We start from the raw sequence: 16,039 nt of genomic DNA on the forward strand, positions 1-16,039 counted from the left end.
TCAGGATGCACAAACCCCTACCCAACCGCGGAGAGACGAGGGGCGGCGGCTCCACCCGGCCAGAGGGGAAGCCCCTGAATTCCAATACCATCAGGGGGTCGAGTCCCTTCCGAGGCTCGAACACCCACGGCCCCAGCACACCGTCGCGGGCGCTATGTCCACTGCACACCGCCATGCCCTCTACACAGTCCACATCTCCCTGAAAACCCAGACGTTCACCAGTCATCAACGCTTCCACCAAACCCTCCCCCGATATATAGACCTCTGGACCCCCTCCCAACACTACGGAGCCTCCAGCTCAACAACCTCCACATACCATCCCCGGCTCCAAACACACATGGCTGCCTGCACACAGGAGACCCCAGACCCCGAGGACTCCAGGTGAAGAGAAAGATGAGGAATAAGTGGGCAGAGACACCAACCACCGGACATATGAAAAACATACCCCACGAGCATGTGACCACGCTGGCCTGGACACACAGGTGCTCACACGTGCACAAAAACACACAAACCTTTCCCAGGCATGGACACGACACACACAGATGTAACAGACATCACACACATTCTCTGTACACACTCCACCACCACCACCACCACCTGGCTTTGCCTCACATGGATGTGCTACTCACACACACCCATGGTCAGAGGTTTCCATGACAATGACACATCCCTGGCCATCCAACCACCCAGGGTCCCAGAGCTGACCCCCAAGGGCCTTCTGGGCCTATCAGACGAGGGCTGAAGGGAGCCAAGAGATAGAGATAGGCCACTGGCTCTCTCTAAGGAAGAGGAACTGGAAGCCTGGATGCTGAGGGGAGGGGAGCTGGTGGAAGAAAGGAGTCACCTAGGGTTGGGGGGTGGGGAGGACATGGAGGACCTTGATCCCAGGTCCTGGAGGGGAAAGGCAGTGGTAGGGGGCAGTGACAAGGGGGTTCCGGGGCTGAGGGTGTCTCTCTGCACCTTGGCTGCAAATCTCTGTTCTCTGCCTTCATCTCCCCTCACTGTTCCCATGGAAACCTTTTAAGCTAACTTCTCAGGAAGACAAAAATCTTTTTTTAAATGACTAAAGAGGGAGGTGGAGGGGGGGCAGAAAGAGAGAGGGAGGGGAAGAGACAGATGGAGAGAGAGAGAGTTGAAGAGACAGACTGAGCAGAGAGCTCTACAGACAGACAGACAGACAGGAGATGAGATGGGGGTCTGATGGAGTTAAGGGGTAGAGAAAATAAGAGAAATCGGGAGGAAAGAGAAAGGGGGTGATAGAATTGCAGAAAATAGAAGCAGCTGATGAGAAGAGGAAGAGGGGGCAAGAAAGAGGGAGGGCCCTCGGGCCAGAAGGTCTGGAAGGAGAATCAGGAGCGTGGGGGAGGTGGGGGGGAGGGCAGGAACTGGGTTATTCTCTCCAAGATCCCAGACCAAGCCCTGGGAGGGGCTGGGGCGGGCTCACTCGAACAGGAAGCTAAAGATCTAAGGAGACTATTTTTACAAGCACCAGGGAAAGTCATGCTTCGCAGTTGGAGAGGAAAAGGGGAGCGAAACTGAGTGAGGACTGTCAGCGCAGCCCGTCCCGCTCGCGAGCCGAGGAGGGCGCCTTTCCCGCGCAGGCTCCTGCTCGCGGGACGCCAGCCCGTGCCGCGGCCGCCCAGCCCCGGCTGCTCCCTCCGCCCCGGCTTCCTCCGCCCGGCACCCGGTCTGCCTTCAGCTCTCTCCCCGCGACTGTCCGGGGCACCAGGGCTGCTCGGCCGCCGTACCATGCTCGCCGTGGGGCCGCCCCTCCACCGGCACGGAGACTGTGCGTCTCAGCAGTTTGTTGCGGCTGGAGTCGCTCCTCCGGTCCCGGATCAGAAGGGGGTGTATCTAGGGGATGCGGGTGTGTCAGAGCTCACGGGCGCCGCCGTCCCCCCTCCTCCCCCACCACGCAGGCTGCACCTCCCCTGCCCCACGGCACACTACGTGTCCAGGTGAGCCTTCTCTGGCCCTTCTCTCCCAAGTCTCTCTCTCTCTCATGTCCCATTCTCCTCTCTTCTCCCTCCATTTCTTTTGAAACATCCTCCAGGGAATCCTCCCAAATCCCACTCAGCTCTCCGGAGTTCGCTGCTCCCTGCACTTTCCCCTTGACCTTCAGGTCCTCCATTCTCCCTGCTGTCCTCCCAACCTCCCACCTCCCGCACCCCCTTCCCTCCCTCCCTGCCAGTCACGGGGGGGGGGGGGGGGGGAGGAGCAAAAACTGCCTTTATTATAATCAGGATCCACAGCTTTGCTCCCCCCCACCCCCCCCCCGCTTGTGGCCAGAATGGGAACCAAACCCCCCACACCCCGGAAGGCCTGGTCACCTCCCTCCACCTTTCATCCTCTATCATGATCCCCAACTCAACCTCTCACTTCCCTTTCTTCTCTCTGAACCTCCCCCCCCCCCCCCCCTTGCCACCTCCTTCCCAAACCACCCCTCTCCAACCCTCCCATCTCCTCCGCCCCTACAGGAACCTCCTCACCCACTGGTCCCCAGCCCCAGTTCCATAACCCAACCCCTGTGGCCCTACACAGTGTTCATTTTCTAAATTCTGTCTGCCCTGGCACGCTTCCTACTGGATTCTGGCCACTCCTGTTGCCCTCAGCTTGCTGGCCACCAGTCCCCCAAGTCCCCTCAACCTGTCCCCACCTCTCATTCCTTCATTACCCCATTCATTTCTTCCCTCTTCATCCTCACAATAGTCCCCACTCTTACTGGTTCTGGTTTCTCCAATTCATCTTACAGACCCCAAACCCTGGGTCAATGCCTAAAACCGACGACCCAAACCACCTCTCCCTTTACAGTCACCATCTTCCCCCAGTCGATACCTCGACTTTACTCCATGGCCTGAAAGCCTTCACCCAGCCATCTCTCCACACTCTCACTTGCCCCACAGACCCCTCGAAACCCTGGTTCCCTTCAACTCCAGTTCTAAACACAACCTCCCCAACAGCTTTTGGGGCACATCTCTCACCACCTCTCTGGTCTGGTGAGCTACCTTATCACTCTCTAAAGATGGTCCCCCAAATCACTCCACTCCCTGAATCATACATCTGGGCATCTACCCTTCATATTTGCACCCCCTATTTCTTCTGACGGATCCTCCACTGTGGACCCAGCTCCCAAATCTGAACCCACACTCTCCTGGCTCTCTGATCACCCTGCATGCCTACCACCGCCCACAGGAACCCTCTATTCATGTCATGTCGTTCACTCTGGCTAGTCCTGCCCCTATCTGTTTTAGGCAACTCCCCTTACTCCCAGTTGCCCTCATCTCCAGGCATCCCCTCCCTTACGTTCCTTCCTGATGTCCCTGCCAAAAGCCCTCTCAGTGTCTCTCTAAATTCTGATCTCAGGTGCCTTCCCAGTCTTCACCGCTCTCCCCACCGAGATCCACTGACCTTTGTCATCTCTCCCAGGACCCTCTAGCCTCTCCCAGTTTCCCAAAGACCCCACTCACCCCTGCCTTTTCTCCGAGTCCTTCAAGTCCCCCTCCCTGCACCCTGCACCATGATGGGAAAAGGACTGGGAGGCAGTGAGTCTTGCTCAGTGTGGGAAGAGGAAGGGTTCCCGAGAATCACTGTGGAGCTGATCCCTCCAAAGCAATCCCCATTTCTTCACCCTTCAGTTTCTCTTTCCCATCCTAACCTATCCCACAATATGGGCAGATGAGAACAGGAGGCACCCCCAAATCTTCAGAACCTCATCTCCTCTTCAACACTGCACATGGCCCTCAAAGACCCCCAAGCCAAGGTGAGAGAATGCTTGCCCCTTTTCACATCCCAACTCAAGTCTCAATGGCCAACCTCCTTCCACCGCTTGCCGATGTCACTCTTGTCAGTCTTCTCCGTGTCTCTCACCCTTTCACTAATGAGGGTTCTCCCCATCTTTCTCTCTACATTCCCCATGGTACCCAGTGGTCTTTCCAACCTTCCCACCCTGCTCACCTCGTCCTCATCCAGCATGAGAAGCTGGTTCCCAGAGATGATGCAGAACCGAGGGTTCCAACCAGGACGATCATATGGGGAATGAACGTATTGGGTTCGGTGCATAGGGGGTCCCCGTACATCTGGGGGACAGAGACACACAGAAACAGTAAGGGAGGCTCTAAGCATTTGGGAGACAGAGGCCTACAGTGGGTCATAAGAGAGTCCACCAAGTGGGAGGAGGGGACCACACCTGCCTTGAGATCACAGATGGGGGTGAGGCCCCTGGTAATGTTAAGAGAGCGGAAGATAAGCCTCTATATCTGGGGGGAAAGAGGAACGGGAATCAGCACAGGGCTCTGTCGATGTGGAGAAAGAAATTGGAAGGGTGGCTCAAGGAGGGGAATTATAGCATGACAAAGGGTATACATTTGAAGGCAGAAAAGAGTGAAGGAACTCTCCCATCCACTTCAAAAAAATAAAAAGGTGGAGGCAGCTGAACTGACCAAAGAAAAACACACAGGAGTTGGTGGCAGGTGCAACCAAATAACCAAAGAAGACAAGAACTTGGAAGGTGGCACGACCTACCTGCAGGGGAGGAAGAGGAAAGCTGTGGAAGGAAGGAAGGGCTGGGGGTGTAGGAACATGTAGGTCATAAGATTCTGAGAACTAAGCATCTGGAAAAGGAAGAAAGTGAGAGCGCTTACCTGTCCAGATCAGAGACATGAGCAGGCCTCCCCTCCTGCCTTTCCTCTAGCCTCTGCTCCCTCCTCTCCTAGCCCAACCCTGCTCAACATTTGGGGGAAGTTCTGGTTCTTTAAGTGGGTTTTGTCAGCATCTGGCTGTGAAGGGGCTGGGGAATGAGAATAGAAACTGAATTGATCTCTTCCCCCACTTCATGCTCAGAGATCAAAGATGTAATACCTCCCCCCCCCCCACACTCCCCACTTAGTCTCCAGGGACAGGATGGAAGCCAAGCCCAAGGGTTAGGAACCTTCCCAAGGCACAGAGAGGAGTTTGAAGAAGAAAGAGTGGAAAGAATGGAAGATCCAGGCCTGTGACATAGAGTGGGCTCCAAAGACTGGCCCTGGGGCCGGGGACAAAACTTCTAAGAACAGCAGACAAGGGTTGCCCATGTCCTTCCCATGCTACCATCCCTGCAAACTGCCTCTTCTTTAACCCCCATCTGCACACCATCACGGGGAAGCAGGGGACAGGCCCAATGGAAGTAAGAGGAAAATCAAATTGGCAACATCAAAACGATAGAAAATAGGCTTAAGGTATCAAAGTGTGAGAGAGTTTAGAGGAAGAAACATCAAATTGTCACCTTGCAGGGTAATTACTCATGGGTCTATTGCAGGAAAAGATCTGATCTTTGAGCTTCATTCCAACTGGATGCCCTGAATAGAGCTTTGGAAAATCTAGCCCCTTTCTGTCTACAAATATGGTCTTCAAATCTACCCAATCTGCAGATCAGAGGCGGGGATGAATCCCCAGAACGTAGATGCCTAGAAACCCCAACACTTTGAAACTCTCACTTATCTCGCTGCCATCTGAGAGACTCTGTAAGCAATCCTCTCTAGATCCAGAGGTCAGCAAGGCTGGGAGACTGCAGACACTGCAGGCAGCATGCCCACTGCACTGACTCTGAGGACCCCCAGAGGAGGAATCTGTGGCTACACACAGTCATTATGGGAGGGACTGGTTCAGGCTGCAGCCACGGGGAGGAAGGTTAGACTTCAGGGGGCACCTTCCTGGGGGGCAGGGAAGGACACAGGGAACTTAGTTCAGAAGCAACTCTGGAAACACACACACACACACACACACTCTGTCTGGACTTAAGTGAGGAGTCTGGGAGGCAGAAGCAAGAGGAACACAGCTGAGAACGGGGAAAGGCTTACTAGGACGAGAAATCCCACAGGGCTCAGATGGGGGTCGCTTGTGGGCCCTGTTCCAACCATCAAAACCTGTCTTTGCACCCCAAATCTCCAACACCCCAAAAAGTAGAGGAGACAAGAAAAGAAGAATGGATGATAAGAGGTTAAGGGAATTCGGGGAGGCACAGGCTTGTGGTGACAAGATGGGGAACAGAGTAGGCAATAGAGGATGGGCTGGAGGATGTAGGAGAAGAGGGGGTAGAAATGACGGCAAATCCCTGCAAGAAAATATACCAGGAGGGCCCAGCTGGCCCTGGGGCAGGAGAAATGATGTGAACCTAATAGAAGTACTAGAACAAGAGGGTCAAGAAGGAGGGGGTGAAAAGGTGGGAGAGAGGGAGAGAGAGCGAGAGGACATCAGAGAAGGGACTGATAAAGGGGAAGGACAGAAGGGGGACCCATATAAGGAACGGACACCATATGGGGGGAAAGATATAGGTGATGGACACCAGAGGAGGGAGGGGGGACTGGAAATAAGGATTGGAGATGGGGGAGGGGAGTAAGAGTGGTGGAGTGAATGAAGCAGATAAGACCCCAGGGGTTACACTGTCCTGGGCAAGGGCCTGGAAGAGGTTTGGGCAGTGTAACCTGCCCCTACTCCCATCACTCAGTCTCACTCGCATTCCCCCTCCCCCTCCACAAACACACACACATTTGGCCCTCCCCCTGCCCTGGTCTCTCCTCCCCCAACCCATTCCCTCTCCTCTCTTCCCTCCATCTGGACCCTCTATTCCTCCCCCCACACACACTGCCTCCCTCTCTCTCCATCTGGCCCCTGCTTCTCTTCCTCCATCCTCCTCTCTTTTTCCATCCCATCCCATTCTCTGACCCCCCCCACCCCCCACCATATTCTGAACCCCATCTTCTTGGCTCCTCTTTGCAAACCTATGTTTTCATTTCTCCCTCCCAGCCCCTCTCCCGACTCTGCCCTTCTATTTCCTTGATATTTTCCTCATCTCTTAGCTTCAAAATTATTTCTGCAGCTCTTCCTCCAACCCTATCCCATCTTCCCACCCTTTCTTGCGATCTCTTCTTTCCCCTTCATTTTCACCTCAGCCCTCTTTAAGGCCTGTCTCCTGGCCCCTCCGGTCCCTATCTCCCCTGTCCCCTGGCCTTCAATCCCTCCTTCCTCACTGCTCCTATCCTGTCTTCCTAGTCCTCCTGTCTCCCTCCATTTCAGCAGCTCCCCTCCTTGGCCTCGGCTCTGCCCCCTCCTCCGCCCTGCCCCTGCCCCTCCCCCCTTTACCCCTCCTAACTGGCCCTCCCCCTCCCCCCTGGCCCTCCCCTTCCCCCGCCACCGTACCTCTGAAGGGGGCATAGGACATCGCGGGGATGCTCCCCCGATGGATGGAGGCGCGAGACCTGCTCATCAGGCCTGGGAGGGAGGGGGCGGGGGACGGGGGAGAAAGAGAAGAGAGAAAGAGGGGGAGAGAGAGGGGGAGAAGGAGGAGGAGGTGGAAGAGGAGGAGGAGAGAGGAGGAGAGAGGAGCGGAGAGGAACAGAGAGGAGGAGAGAGGAGGAGGAGGAGGAGAATGGGAGCCAACGGCAGCAGCGGCAGCCGGGAGAGAGAGAGGGGGGCGGGGGAGTGAGCGAGAGAGGAGAGAGCAGGAGGAGGAGGAGAGAGAGAGATCTGCAGCCCCCACCCCTACCCAGTGGGAATCAGAGAGACAGAGACCCCTGACTCAGAAACACCAGAGAGAGAGAGGGAAAGCGAGCCGGAGAGAGAACAGTTTTAAAGCTGCAGATCCCAGACCCTGAGAGCAAGAGACCCCAGACCCAGAGAAAGATACTTGTCACCAGGGAGGGGAGGTGCGGGGAGGTTAATCTGAGGCACAAATCCAAAATCTAGAGGAAAACAGACCTCAATCTCTGTAAAAGCAAAAACAACGCCCCCCCAAAAAGACCCCCCCTAGAGAAAGGGGTGAAAGGTCAAAAACTGAGCCACCGGTTTCAACAAAGTTCTCCAGAGCCACAGGAATCTTGGACGGTAGCCTCAGATGGTTATTCAGGGACCAAGTTCTGAGGCTGAGACCCAGATGCAGAGAGAGATGTCAACCAGAGACCCCCGACACAGGAACTGCAGACCTCGGGCTTGGGGTGGGAGTGGGGGAGAAGGGGAGGAAGAGATTAGAGATGGGGAGCGAGGGAGGGAGGGAGGAAGACGCTTATCTAGTGCAGAGATGCGGACTCAGCGACCCCAAATTCATAAAGAAGAGTTAGAAAAACCTTGAAGAGACAGTGATTACAGATCCAGGAAAACAAACCCCTAAAACAAAAACAGAAAGAAACCCCAATGCAAACACGGAAAAGACCCCCCCGAGTTGTATCTCAGGAACAAACTCCGGGAGCAGAGACAGAGCTCTGGAGGAGACCCGGCCCTCGAGGCAACCTGCGGGAACTCCGAGCAGCCTGGAAATGCCAGTCGCCCACCCCCCGGCCAGAAGAACCTAAGACTTGGGGGGGGGGGGGGGGAGCAGCACTGGGTAGAGGGTGTGGAAGAGCCTTTTCCCTGCTTCGTCCTCCCACCACGCCCTCCTCTCATTGGCCCCTCTCCATTTTTGGGTCACAGGATGTGCCTGCGCCCCAGGGAGGTTATGTAGGGCAGGTCCTGGCTCCTAGGAGGACGGGTTAAGGGAAGGAGACCCAAGCTGACAGGTAGACCAGTCCTGGAGAGGGCATAGGAAGGGGATAGGGACACAAGGACCGTCACTGCCTCTTGGTGTCCTCTCCATATCCCCAGCCTCAGCTCTACTTCTCCCGGATTTACCAGCCTGCCTCCAGCTTTGGGGAGGCGCCTGCTGCCCGATGTTCATCGCCCCATTTACAGGGTCTCCTTCTAAAAGACGTCTTTCCTCACCTCGCCATGGTCTGGCCGTGCCCGTGCCTGCCTAATCACTCCCCCTACCCAGGGACACTGCTTCTCCTCGGATTATCATTGTTCATTCCCAATCCCAGGCGAGTGCTAGTCCTAAGCAAGAGGGCAGGGGGCGCTCTCTTCACCCTCCGAGGTTAAACCTTCTCAGACCCTCCCACCTCCGGGCCTCGGGAACCGCGTAGGGGCTGTGGTGAGGTGCCCTCTGGGGACTAGGGATGACCCCCCACTCTACAACTTGACGCATCGAGTCTGCGGGGTCTCCAGCCCCGCTTTCCTGGCGCCATCTCTTCCATCACGTGGCCTGCAGGGCTGGCCCGCGATTGGCTTCCTCGCGTCCCTCATTGACAGACCGCCATCCGCGGGGACCTCCCCCGTCACGTGACAGTGGACCGCCGCCGAGGCTCTCCTCAGCTTGCCATTGGTCGGCTCCGGGAACGGGCGGGCCATTTCCGTACACGGCTGCAGATCCTTTGTGGATTGGTCAGCTCCCTTCGCTCCTCCCTCACCAGGAGGCGGGGCAAATTGGGCCATGCGAGGGCCGGATTGGCTGGCTCTGGAGGCGCAGCTCTTACTGTCACGTGGTGTACGTTGTGTTCTTATCACGTGGCTACCTCCCAGGTAAGTAGAGGCCCCTCTTCCTGGGTGTGGGGCCCTTTCTCGGCGTTACTGTGGCCTTTGATATCCAACCCTCCTCCGCCGGCTTAGGCTGCATGAGAGGGGTGCGGGCTCCCGCGGTCCTGCTCGGCGGAGGGGTGAGTGAGCGGCCCCGCCCCTCCCGGTTCGGAAGCCTGGACCACCACCCGCACCCGAACCCCAGAGGTTGGCCCCTGAGCAGAGGGTATAAACCGAGCCTTTGCCTGAATTTTTCTAGTTTCTCTCTCAGCTTCAGGGACCTTTCCTTCGGGGTGCAGAAGAGGGAGGGCAGAGTCCGAGTGTCTGTCCAAACGAGGGGTTTCTGGGGTGCAGTTGCCTGTGGTTTGTGGGGAGACACCGAATTCAGCGCCTGCTCCCAGGCCGCGCTGCTCCTGTCGCTCCTTTGGATGCCGGCGCTGCTGCCTGTGGCCTCCCGCCTCCTCTCGCTGCCCCGCGCCCTGACGGCCATGGCTTCAGGAAGCCCCCCGGCCCAGCCCTCGCCGGCCGCGGACTCCGGTTACGTTCCGGGCTCGGTCTCTGCAGCCTTCGTGACCTGCCCCAATGAGAAGGTCGCCAAGGAGATCGCCAGGTGGGGACCGGTGTGGGAAGAGGCAGACCAGAGGGAGAGTTGGGTGCTGAAGAAGGTCCCTCCGCCGCTGCCCGCCTCTGGGCTTGGAGACCCTGGGCTGGGAGCGCCGAAGCCGGGTGGTGGAGCGCTCTGAAGGGGTCTCTTCGCCTCCAGGGCTGTGGTGGAGAAGCGCCTGGCAGCCTGCGTCAACCTCATCCCTCAGATTACATCCATGTGAGTCAGGACTGGGGCCACCCTAACGCGGCTAGGGGCTGACTGGCGGTCTTTTCGTTGGGGAAAACCTTTGCTCTCACAACTCTCCCTGACCTTTTCAGCTATGAGTGGAAAGGAAAGATTGAGGAGGACAGTGAGGTGCTGATGGTGAGAATCATTTCCCCACCCCGCGAAGCCTCAATTCTCTGACCTTTGACCCCTCTCCTTCATGAGATCCTGAGATGAGCCCCATGGGTGGACTCAACCACATTTGTCTTCACCCCTTAGATGATTAAAACCCCAAGTTCCTTGGTGCCAGCTTTGACAGATTTTGTTCGGTGAGAATTTTGAACTGGGGGGCGGGCCGTGGTCAGGGTGGGTAACGTGGGGGTGGGCTCCTTTGGGTAACTCTTGAATGACCCCACCCCTCTATTTCACAGCTCTGTGCACCCTTACGAAGTGGCTGAAGTGATCTCCTTGCCTGTGGAGCAGGGGAACTCCCCATACCTGCGCTGGGTGCGCCAGGTGACAGAGGCAGCTTCTGACCCCAGCACAGTCCCACCATGACGAGCCCTGTTCCTGCCAAGTCCCCGCCTATACTTCAGGGCCCTCTGACCTGCAGAGGACGCCTGGGCCCCTAATAAATCCTACCTTTGGTTCTTTCTGCCTTTGCCTTTTCTCGTCATGTATGAATTTGGTTGGGAAGATTAGAAGTGCTTCTAGTCCTGTGTTCTCATCTTTCAGAATGACTCAGCTGCCAGATTTGTTTATCTTTATTTCAATCATACAGAGCCCAGTATCCTTTATTATCCTTCCCCTCCTCAGTCTCCATCCCCAGGGGTTAAATAATTTTTAAAAATATTTTAAAAGCTGTAACAAAATAACATCAAAGGAAATGGGAAGCAGGGTGGGGGAAAGCTCAGGAATCATGAAGGGAGTAGAGAAGAGAGCCTCTTCTCCCCACCTCCCTGGATTCCACCTGGGCAGTAGGAAAACTACCCCCTCCCTCCCCAGGTACATCCCAGCTGTAGGTGAGGTCAGAGGTCAGGGTACGAAAGTGCCGATGTGTGTGTGAATGGGGAGGTGGGCAGAGGCAGGCTGTTCAGAAGATGCCCCCGCCTCCCCACTCCACCAGGTACTGCACAGAACCATCAGGCCGTACTCTCCGAGCCAGGACTCGGACAGGGTCCCCTCGGGACAGATAGCCCACCCCACCTCGTACTCCGCCCCCAGTCCCAGGAGACAAACTACGGCACAGGGGAGAAGAGAGTGCTGAGCGTCTAGGAAGACCTGGGGAGGGCGCTGGGACTGAGGAAGATGAGGCAATCATCGAGTGAGGGGCACTTTTAGGGATGTCTGTGGGGAAACCAATGTGAAGTTCCAGGGGTGACCTAGGGAGAGAAGGCAGTTGTGAGTCCAGTAAGACAGGTAAGGACTGACCAGAAATGGAGCCCACAAGTAGATCAGAGGAATGAAGAAATGGTTGGAGATTGAGGACCTGAAGAACACAGAGACAACGAGGGGTGTCACAGGTAAGGGGGTAGAATCTCACCTGTCTGGGGGTTCGCCATCCCCAGAGGTCCCTGCAGTGCTGGCAGAGGGGTGGAAGGAAGCGAACATCCGGATGGGACTACTAGGGTTGGGGAGGGAGAAAAGTCAGGACCTGAAGCAAGAAAACAGGACATTCTCCCCCTGAATGAGCTTACCCCTGAGGAACCCCCATCCCCAAGAAACTGGGGACCAGACATTGGTTCTAGAAGTCTCTCTGGGACAAAAAGTGGGTAGCCAAATGAGAGAATTCTGGGTGAGAAAGTCTAGAGGATGTGGACAATTAGAGAGGTTCTAGGGCAGCATATCTGGTTGGAGGGGATAGCAGCACTGACCTGGGCAGGCAGCGGGCGTCTGTGGGCCGGAAGTTGTAGCCGCTGCTGCCCTGGTAACTCTGGTTAGGGCTGGGGGGTGGTGGAGACACTGAGGCCTAGAAGCAGGAGCAGAGGACTAAGAGAGAACCCTGGATTCCCCACACCAGCATGTGCCCCATGGGGTTGCCTCTGCCTCTGTACCTGCAGTGCCCTCTGCAGAGGGGCCCGCTGCCTCTGCTCCTGGGGCTCTGGCTGAGTGCGCACTGCTGAGGGCGGCCCCAGCTCCTCCATCTTCCCCTTCTGCCTCCTCAGGGGCTCTGGCTCCGGCCTCCGGCGCTTCCCCAGGGGACGTGGAACCCCTCCCCCAGGGCCCTGCCCTGAAGGGAAGCTGTAAGAGGCCTCCTTATCCCCCCAGCCCCCTCCCGGACACCCCAAAGACCCCCACCTCCATATATATTTACCCCCAGATTAATACCCTGAGAATTTCCCCATCCCCCCTAGACCAGTGACCTGGTGGGGGCTCCATCTCCAGTAGGTGGCTCCACAGGAGGAGGGATCCGAGCATGAAGACCAAACAAGCATTTCCTCTTCTTAATCTCCCTTCCTGAAATGAAACTGGGGTGAGGAGAGAAATGGTACAGGTCAGTGTTATAGAAAAGGGCCCCTCTTCTGACCTTCCTCCCTGCTTTCCGGAGACGGTGTCCAGGTAGATCACAGCACCGCCCTCCCCAGCTCCGTCTCCACATCACCTCTCGGCCTCCCTTCAGCTTACCGGTCCTTGTGGCTGTTGAGTGCAGAGAGGAGCTTGGAAGAACGTTCTCCCTTGGGAGTGTCCGAGAGCTGGGGAAGAGGAGGGAAAGTGGGGTCAAGGAAGCAGTGACCCCTTCCTCCCCCTCTTCACATCTCTCTCCCCCCATAACCCCCAAAGCTTCACCACCCCTTACCTCCCCAAGGAGCAAACTGTCCCAATTCTCAGAGGTGAAGGGGAGGATCTCACGGTCAAAATCAAAGTATTTTTTCTTACAGCAAACGCTGAGGTGATAGAGGACAAGATGGGCCACATCCACCCTGGAGAAGCATTGAGTTGTCAAGGTTGTGGAAGCATTACAACAGCCAGGGGAGTTCCGAGTGGGAGGTTGGGGCGGGTAGGGGAGAGAGGAGTTACACTGAGGTCAAGCTCACCAGCGAAGCTGTAGCCTCCTGACCTTCTCAGGGCCCCCCCGACACACACAGCATTCAAACTCATAGAACCTGGATGTGGGCAAGAGAGAGAGTACACCTGACACGGGAAAACTATACCATGCTATGGAGGGCTCCCAAAGCAAGGATGGGGAACTACTGAGCAACACCTGAGAGGCTGTGAGGAGAACGGATCTGAGACAGGCAGGTGTGGGGGAACTGAGAGGGTGGGCAGATCAAGAGGTCTCACCTGTCCCCGTAGAGGAGGGGCTTGCTCAGACACTGGGTGCAGGCCTCGTGGAACCACTGCAAGCAGCTCCGGCACTGCAGCATTTTCAGGTTCCACCTGAGGGGGCGCATAGGACTAGTGACCTCCAGACACTCCCCCTTAACTGCCCCAAACCCTGCTCACCACCGACTGCCTCCCCTTCAGCCCTCTGCTTACCCTGTTCTCCTCCATTCCCCGAGAAGTCCTGCACAACCACTTGTTCCTGAACCCCTGCCCCTCATTACTCACTCCCCAGGACCACCACAGTAACAGTAGCTCTGCTGCCGGTTGCTCAGATGTCCAGCGTCCCAGTCCAGCCCCTTGAGTCCGTATGGCAGAGAGAGCTTCATACCCAGCATGGCCCGGGCGTAGGGGCCCTTCTTCAGTGCACCCCCCCTCTGCAGAGACAGAAGGGGCAGGCCACCTCAGCAGTGGGGCGAGGAAAGGCTTGGGAGAGGCCGTGGGTGGGCAGCTCCAATAGGAAGGTGCCTTTACCTTGGTGGCGATGGCAAAGATGCACTGGCGGCAGACCCAGGACGTGCCCTCTCCCTCTCCAGGGGCTGGGGCCCTTGGAACGTGGCAGTCCTGGTGATAAGCTGAATGATAGTGAGGTAGAGCACTTACTGAATTGTAAACCTCCGTGTACTAGGCCCTGGGAGAGGAAGAGTCTTATCTATCTCATTTAATTCTCGGCCATCGTCCTGTTTCGGGGCGGGGGGGGGGGGTAACTACCCTTATTCTATAGGTGAGGAAACTGAGGCTCCTAGAGGTTTTGAGGTTTTTGAGACTTGTTCAAATGGTTAAGAAAGAGATTACTTGACTTGAACCACCCCTCTGCCTGCAAAGCTCACACATCCCCATCCCATGGCTGCCTCTCTCTGTGTTGGGAAGGGACTGAGGTTACAGGGTTGAAGAGACTGGCCAGAGCAGTGGCCTGGGGGACAGGCCAGAACAGGGGGTATAAGGACCAGTCCTGGAGGGAAGGGACAGAGCAGCCGGGAATGTCCAGGGCAAGCTGGACCATTCAGGTGTCCTGTGCTCTCACCGTGGCGACACTTCTCACAGCTGACCAGCCGGTTCCCAGGGACCACAGCCTCTGAGCGACAGACACAGCAGAGGAGTTCCTCCCCAGGGAGGGCAGCTACGAGGGAACACAGTGTTAGGGCCTGTCCTTCAGGCAGGTTCCTGTCTTCCATGGGATGCACACCCCCAGGCCTCTAGGGTCTCACCAGGGCTAATGTCTTTCCATAGAACCAGAAACTGGGAGTCATCCTCAAACTGCACCAGACACACCTCCCGAGCACTGTCCACCTGGAGTGGGTGAGTACACAGGTAAAATGGGCATCAGAACTAGATGAGGAGACTGGGGGAAAGATGACGGGTCAGAGGTCAAAGGTCTCACCTTCTTGATAGTTCCCAAGTACAGCAGCCCATCTGTCCATCTGGCCAGCACATCCTGACCCTCCCAAAGTCGAGGCCTGGGGCCTGAGGTGGGAGCAGAGGAAGCTGGGTCCCAAAGTGGGGGGGCACCGGAGCGGCTCAGCCGGGGGGGCTGTGCCATTGCATCCTGGGGGGGCCTGGCCAGAGTAGAATGTGAGGAGGTTATGGAAGCTGAGAGACACTCCTGATTTTCTTTGCCTATTTTTCTGTCAAGGATTCAAGCAGCTGTGCCCCCTGTCTCCATGCCCCTGAGACAGCTGGGCAGGAAACCCCTCAGCACCCCTCCTCAGCTGGACTCCAGCTCGCCCAACTATGGTGACCAGTCTCCCTCCCTAACCAGCTCACCCCACCTAGTTCTCCGGTCCCAGCTTCCAGAGCTCCCCTGGGCTTATATCCTGGTCTTGAGATTTTAACAGAGACGATGGCCGCAGAAGCAAAGGTCACTACTCCTGCAGTTTAGAGGTATAATTGGGGTTACCCAGAGATGTATGTTGGGAGCTTTTTTGGAGATGTTTTTCCGGAGTAGAAACAGCTGGCTCCCCGGGCCCGCGTGTCTCATTAAGAATCATCATCCGGGTACCAGGTTATGTCAGGTCACCCTCAAATTCGGGGGTCCCTGCCCTCGGGTTAGATAACTTCCCTGAGTGCCCCGGGAGGGGGGGAGTTTTCCATCCCAATCTCTCACGGGATTTAGTCAACGGGGTTGAAGTTGCCAGCCACCACAACCAGATTGGCCGGTCTTCGCTCGCTACGGACGCCGAAAACCGCTCTCCGCGGCTCCCCACCCACAGGCTTCCGCGCCTCATCACCAGTGAAAGCTGGGGGCGTCGGACCGGGCAGAGGCGGCTCGGGAGACCCAGCAAAAGCCCCGCCCGGGGAGGGCAAGTCTGGGCCTCGGGGGCGTGCAGGCGGAGGCCGGGGGGTCCCCAGGCCCAGCCTCTGCGTCCCGGCGGCTCTGGGGCGTATGACGCAGCAGCCAAAGCAGCGGCAGGAGGAGGCGGCCGGGGAAGGAGGGGAGGAGAGGGAGGGACGCGCCGGCTCAGGGGGAGGGCGGTGGGAGTGGAGGACCGGGGGAGGAGGAGCCCGGGGCGGGGGACGGGCACCACCTTGCCCCACCTCCCTCACCTCCGA

General features: G+C 57.1%; 3 protein-coding genes across 18 annotated transcripts in view; 1 reads left to right on the top strand and 2 right to left on the bottom strand.

The window, feature by feature from the left end:
* SYNGAP1 (synaptic Ras GTPase activating protein 1) overlaps window positions 1-7,240 on the bottom strand; it is a 31,067-nt gene extending 23,827 nt beyond the window's left edge. Inside the window, 3 exon segments of the mRNA XM_006105440.3 lie at window positions 1,749-1,854; window positions 3,955-4,076; window positions 7,174-7,240. Coding sequence (XP_006105502.1) covers window positions 1,749-1,854; window positions 3,955-4,076; window positions 7,174-7,240 — 295 coding nt within the window.
* A 2,102-nt stretch (window positions 7,241-9,342) lies between these two features.
* CUTA (cutA divalent cation tolerance homolog) lies at window positions 9,343-10,825 on the top strand. Of its 9 annotated transcripts, none has more exons than XM_014447616.2 (6): window positions 9,343-9,363; window positions 9,759-9,967; window positions 10,121-10,180; window positions 10,282-10,327; window positions 10,448-10,497; window positions 10,600-10,825. In XM_014447616.2, the coding sequence occupies exons 2-6, from the start codon at window positions 9,786-9,788 to the stop codon at window positions 10,724-10,726; spliced, it is 465 nt and encodes a 154-aa protein (XP_014303102.1). In that variant the 5' UTR covers window positions 9,343-9,363; window positions 9,759-9,785; the 3' UTR covers window positions 10,727-10,825. The 9 variants fall into 9 exon arrangements, 8 of the variants coding, with proteins under 8 accessions (XP_014303102.1, XP_023602281.1, XP_006105505.1 ...); XM_023746513.1 differs by having other exon boundaries at window positions 9,357-9,497; XM_006105443.3 differs by lacking the exon at window positions 9,343-9,363 and adding an exon at window positions 9,371-9,497 and having other exon boundaries at window positions 9,712-9,967.
* Window positions 10,826-10,916: 91 nt separating this feature from the next.
* PHF1 (PHD finger protein 1) lies at window positions 10,917-15,045 on the bottom strand. 8 transcript variants are annotated; one of them, XM_023746503.1, is made up of 14 exons: window positions 14,871-15,045; window positions 14,698-14,779; window positions 14,514-14,609; window positions 13,964-14,064; window positions 13,718-13,866; window positions 13,451-13,546; window positions 13,204-13,272; window positions 12,966-13,089; window positions 12,794-12,861; window positions 12,532-12,636; window positions 12,223-12,409; window positions 12,043-12,137; window positions 11,712-11,792; window positions 10,917-11,550 (listed from the first exon to the last, which is right to left on the bottom strand). In XM_023746503.1, the coding sequence occupies exons 1-14, from the start codon at window positions 15,027-15,029 to the stop codon at window positions 11,262-11,264; spliced, it is 1,701 nt and encodes a 566-aa protein (XP_023602271.1). In that variant the 5' UTR covers window positions 15,030-15,045; the 3' UTR covers window positions 10,917-11,261. The 8 variants fall into 8 exon arrangements, with proteins under 8 accessions (XP_023602271.1, XP_014303100.1, XP_023602272.1 ...); XM_014447614.2 differs by lacking the exon at window positions 13,964-14,064 and having other exon boundaries at window positions 10,918-11,550; XM_023746504.1 differs by lacking the exon at window positions 13,204-13,272 and having other exon boundaries at window positions 10,918-11,550.
* Window positions 15,046-16,039: the final 994 nt, after the last annotated feature.

The sequence above is a fragment of the Myotis lucifugus genome, unplaced genomic scaffold (assembly GCF_000147115.1).
Source record: "Myotis lucifugus unplaced genomic scaffold, Myoluc2.0 scaffold_687, whole genome shotgun sequence".
Classification (NCBI taxonomy): Eukaryota; Metazoa; Chordata; class Mammalia; order Chiroptera; family Vespertilionidae; genus Myotis; species Myotis lucifugus.

What these genes read in the sequence shown, in the direction of transcription:
- CUTA (XM_023746510.1), top strand. Translation starts at nt 9,456, where the DNA reads ATGAGAGGGGTGCGGGCTCCCGCGGTCCTGCTCGGCGGAGGGGTGAGT. An exon ending in ATCCCTCAGATTACATCCAT is followed by an intron (nt 10,181 to 10,281) that starts GTGAGTCAGGAC and finishes TGACCTTTTCAG; the next exon opens with CTATGAGTGGAAAGGAAAGA. An exon ending in AGGACAGTGAGGTGCTGATG is followed by an intron (nt 10,328 to 10,447) that starts GTGAGAATCATT and finishes TTCACCCCTTAG; the next exon opens with ATGATTAAAACCCCAAGTTC.
- PHF1 (XM_023746503.1), bottom strand. Translation starts at nt 15,029, where the DNA reads ATGGCACAGCCCCCCCGGCTGAGCCGCTCCGGTGCCCCCCCACTTTGG. An exon ending in ACTTGGGAACTATCAAGAAG is followed by an intron (nt 14,780 to 14,870) that starts GTGAGACCTTTG and finishes CACCCACTCCAG; the next exon opens with GTGGACAGTGCTCGGGAGGT. An exon ending in GACGCCCGCTGCCTGCCCAG is followed by an intron (nt 11,793 to 12,042) that starts GTCAGTGCTGCT and finishes CCCCAACCCTAG; the next exon opens with TAGTCCCATCCGGATGTTCG.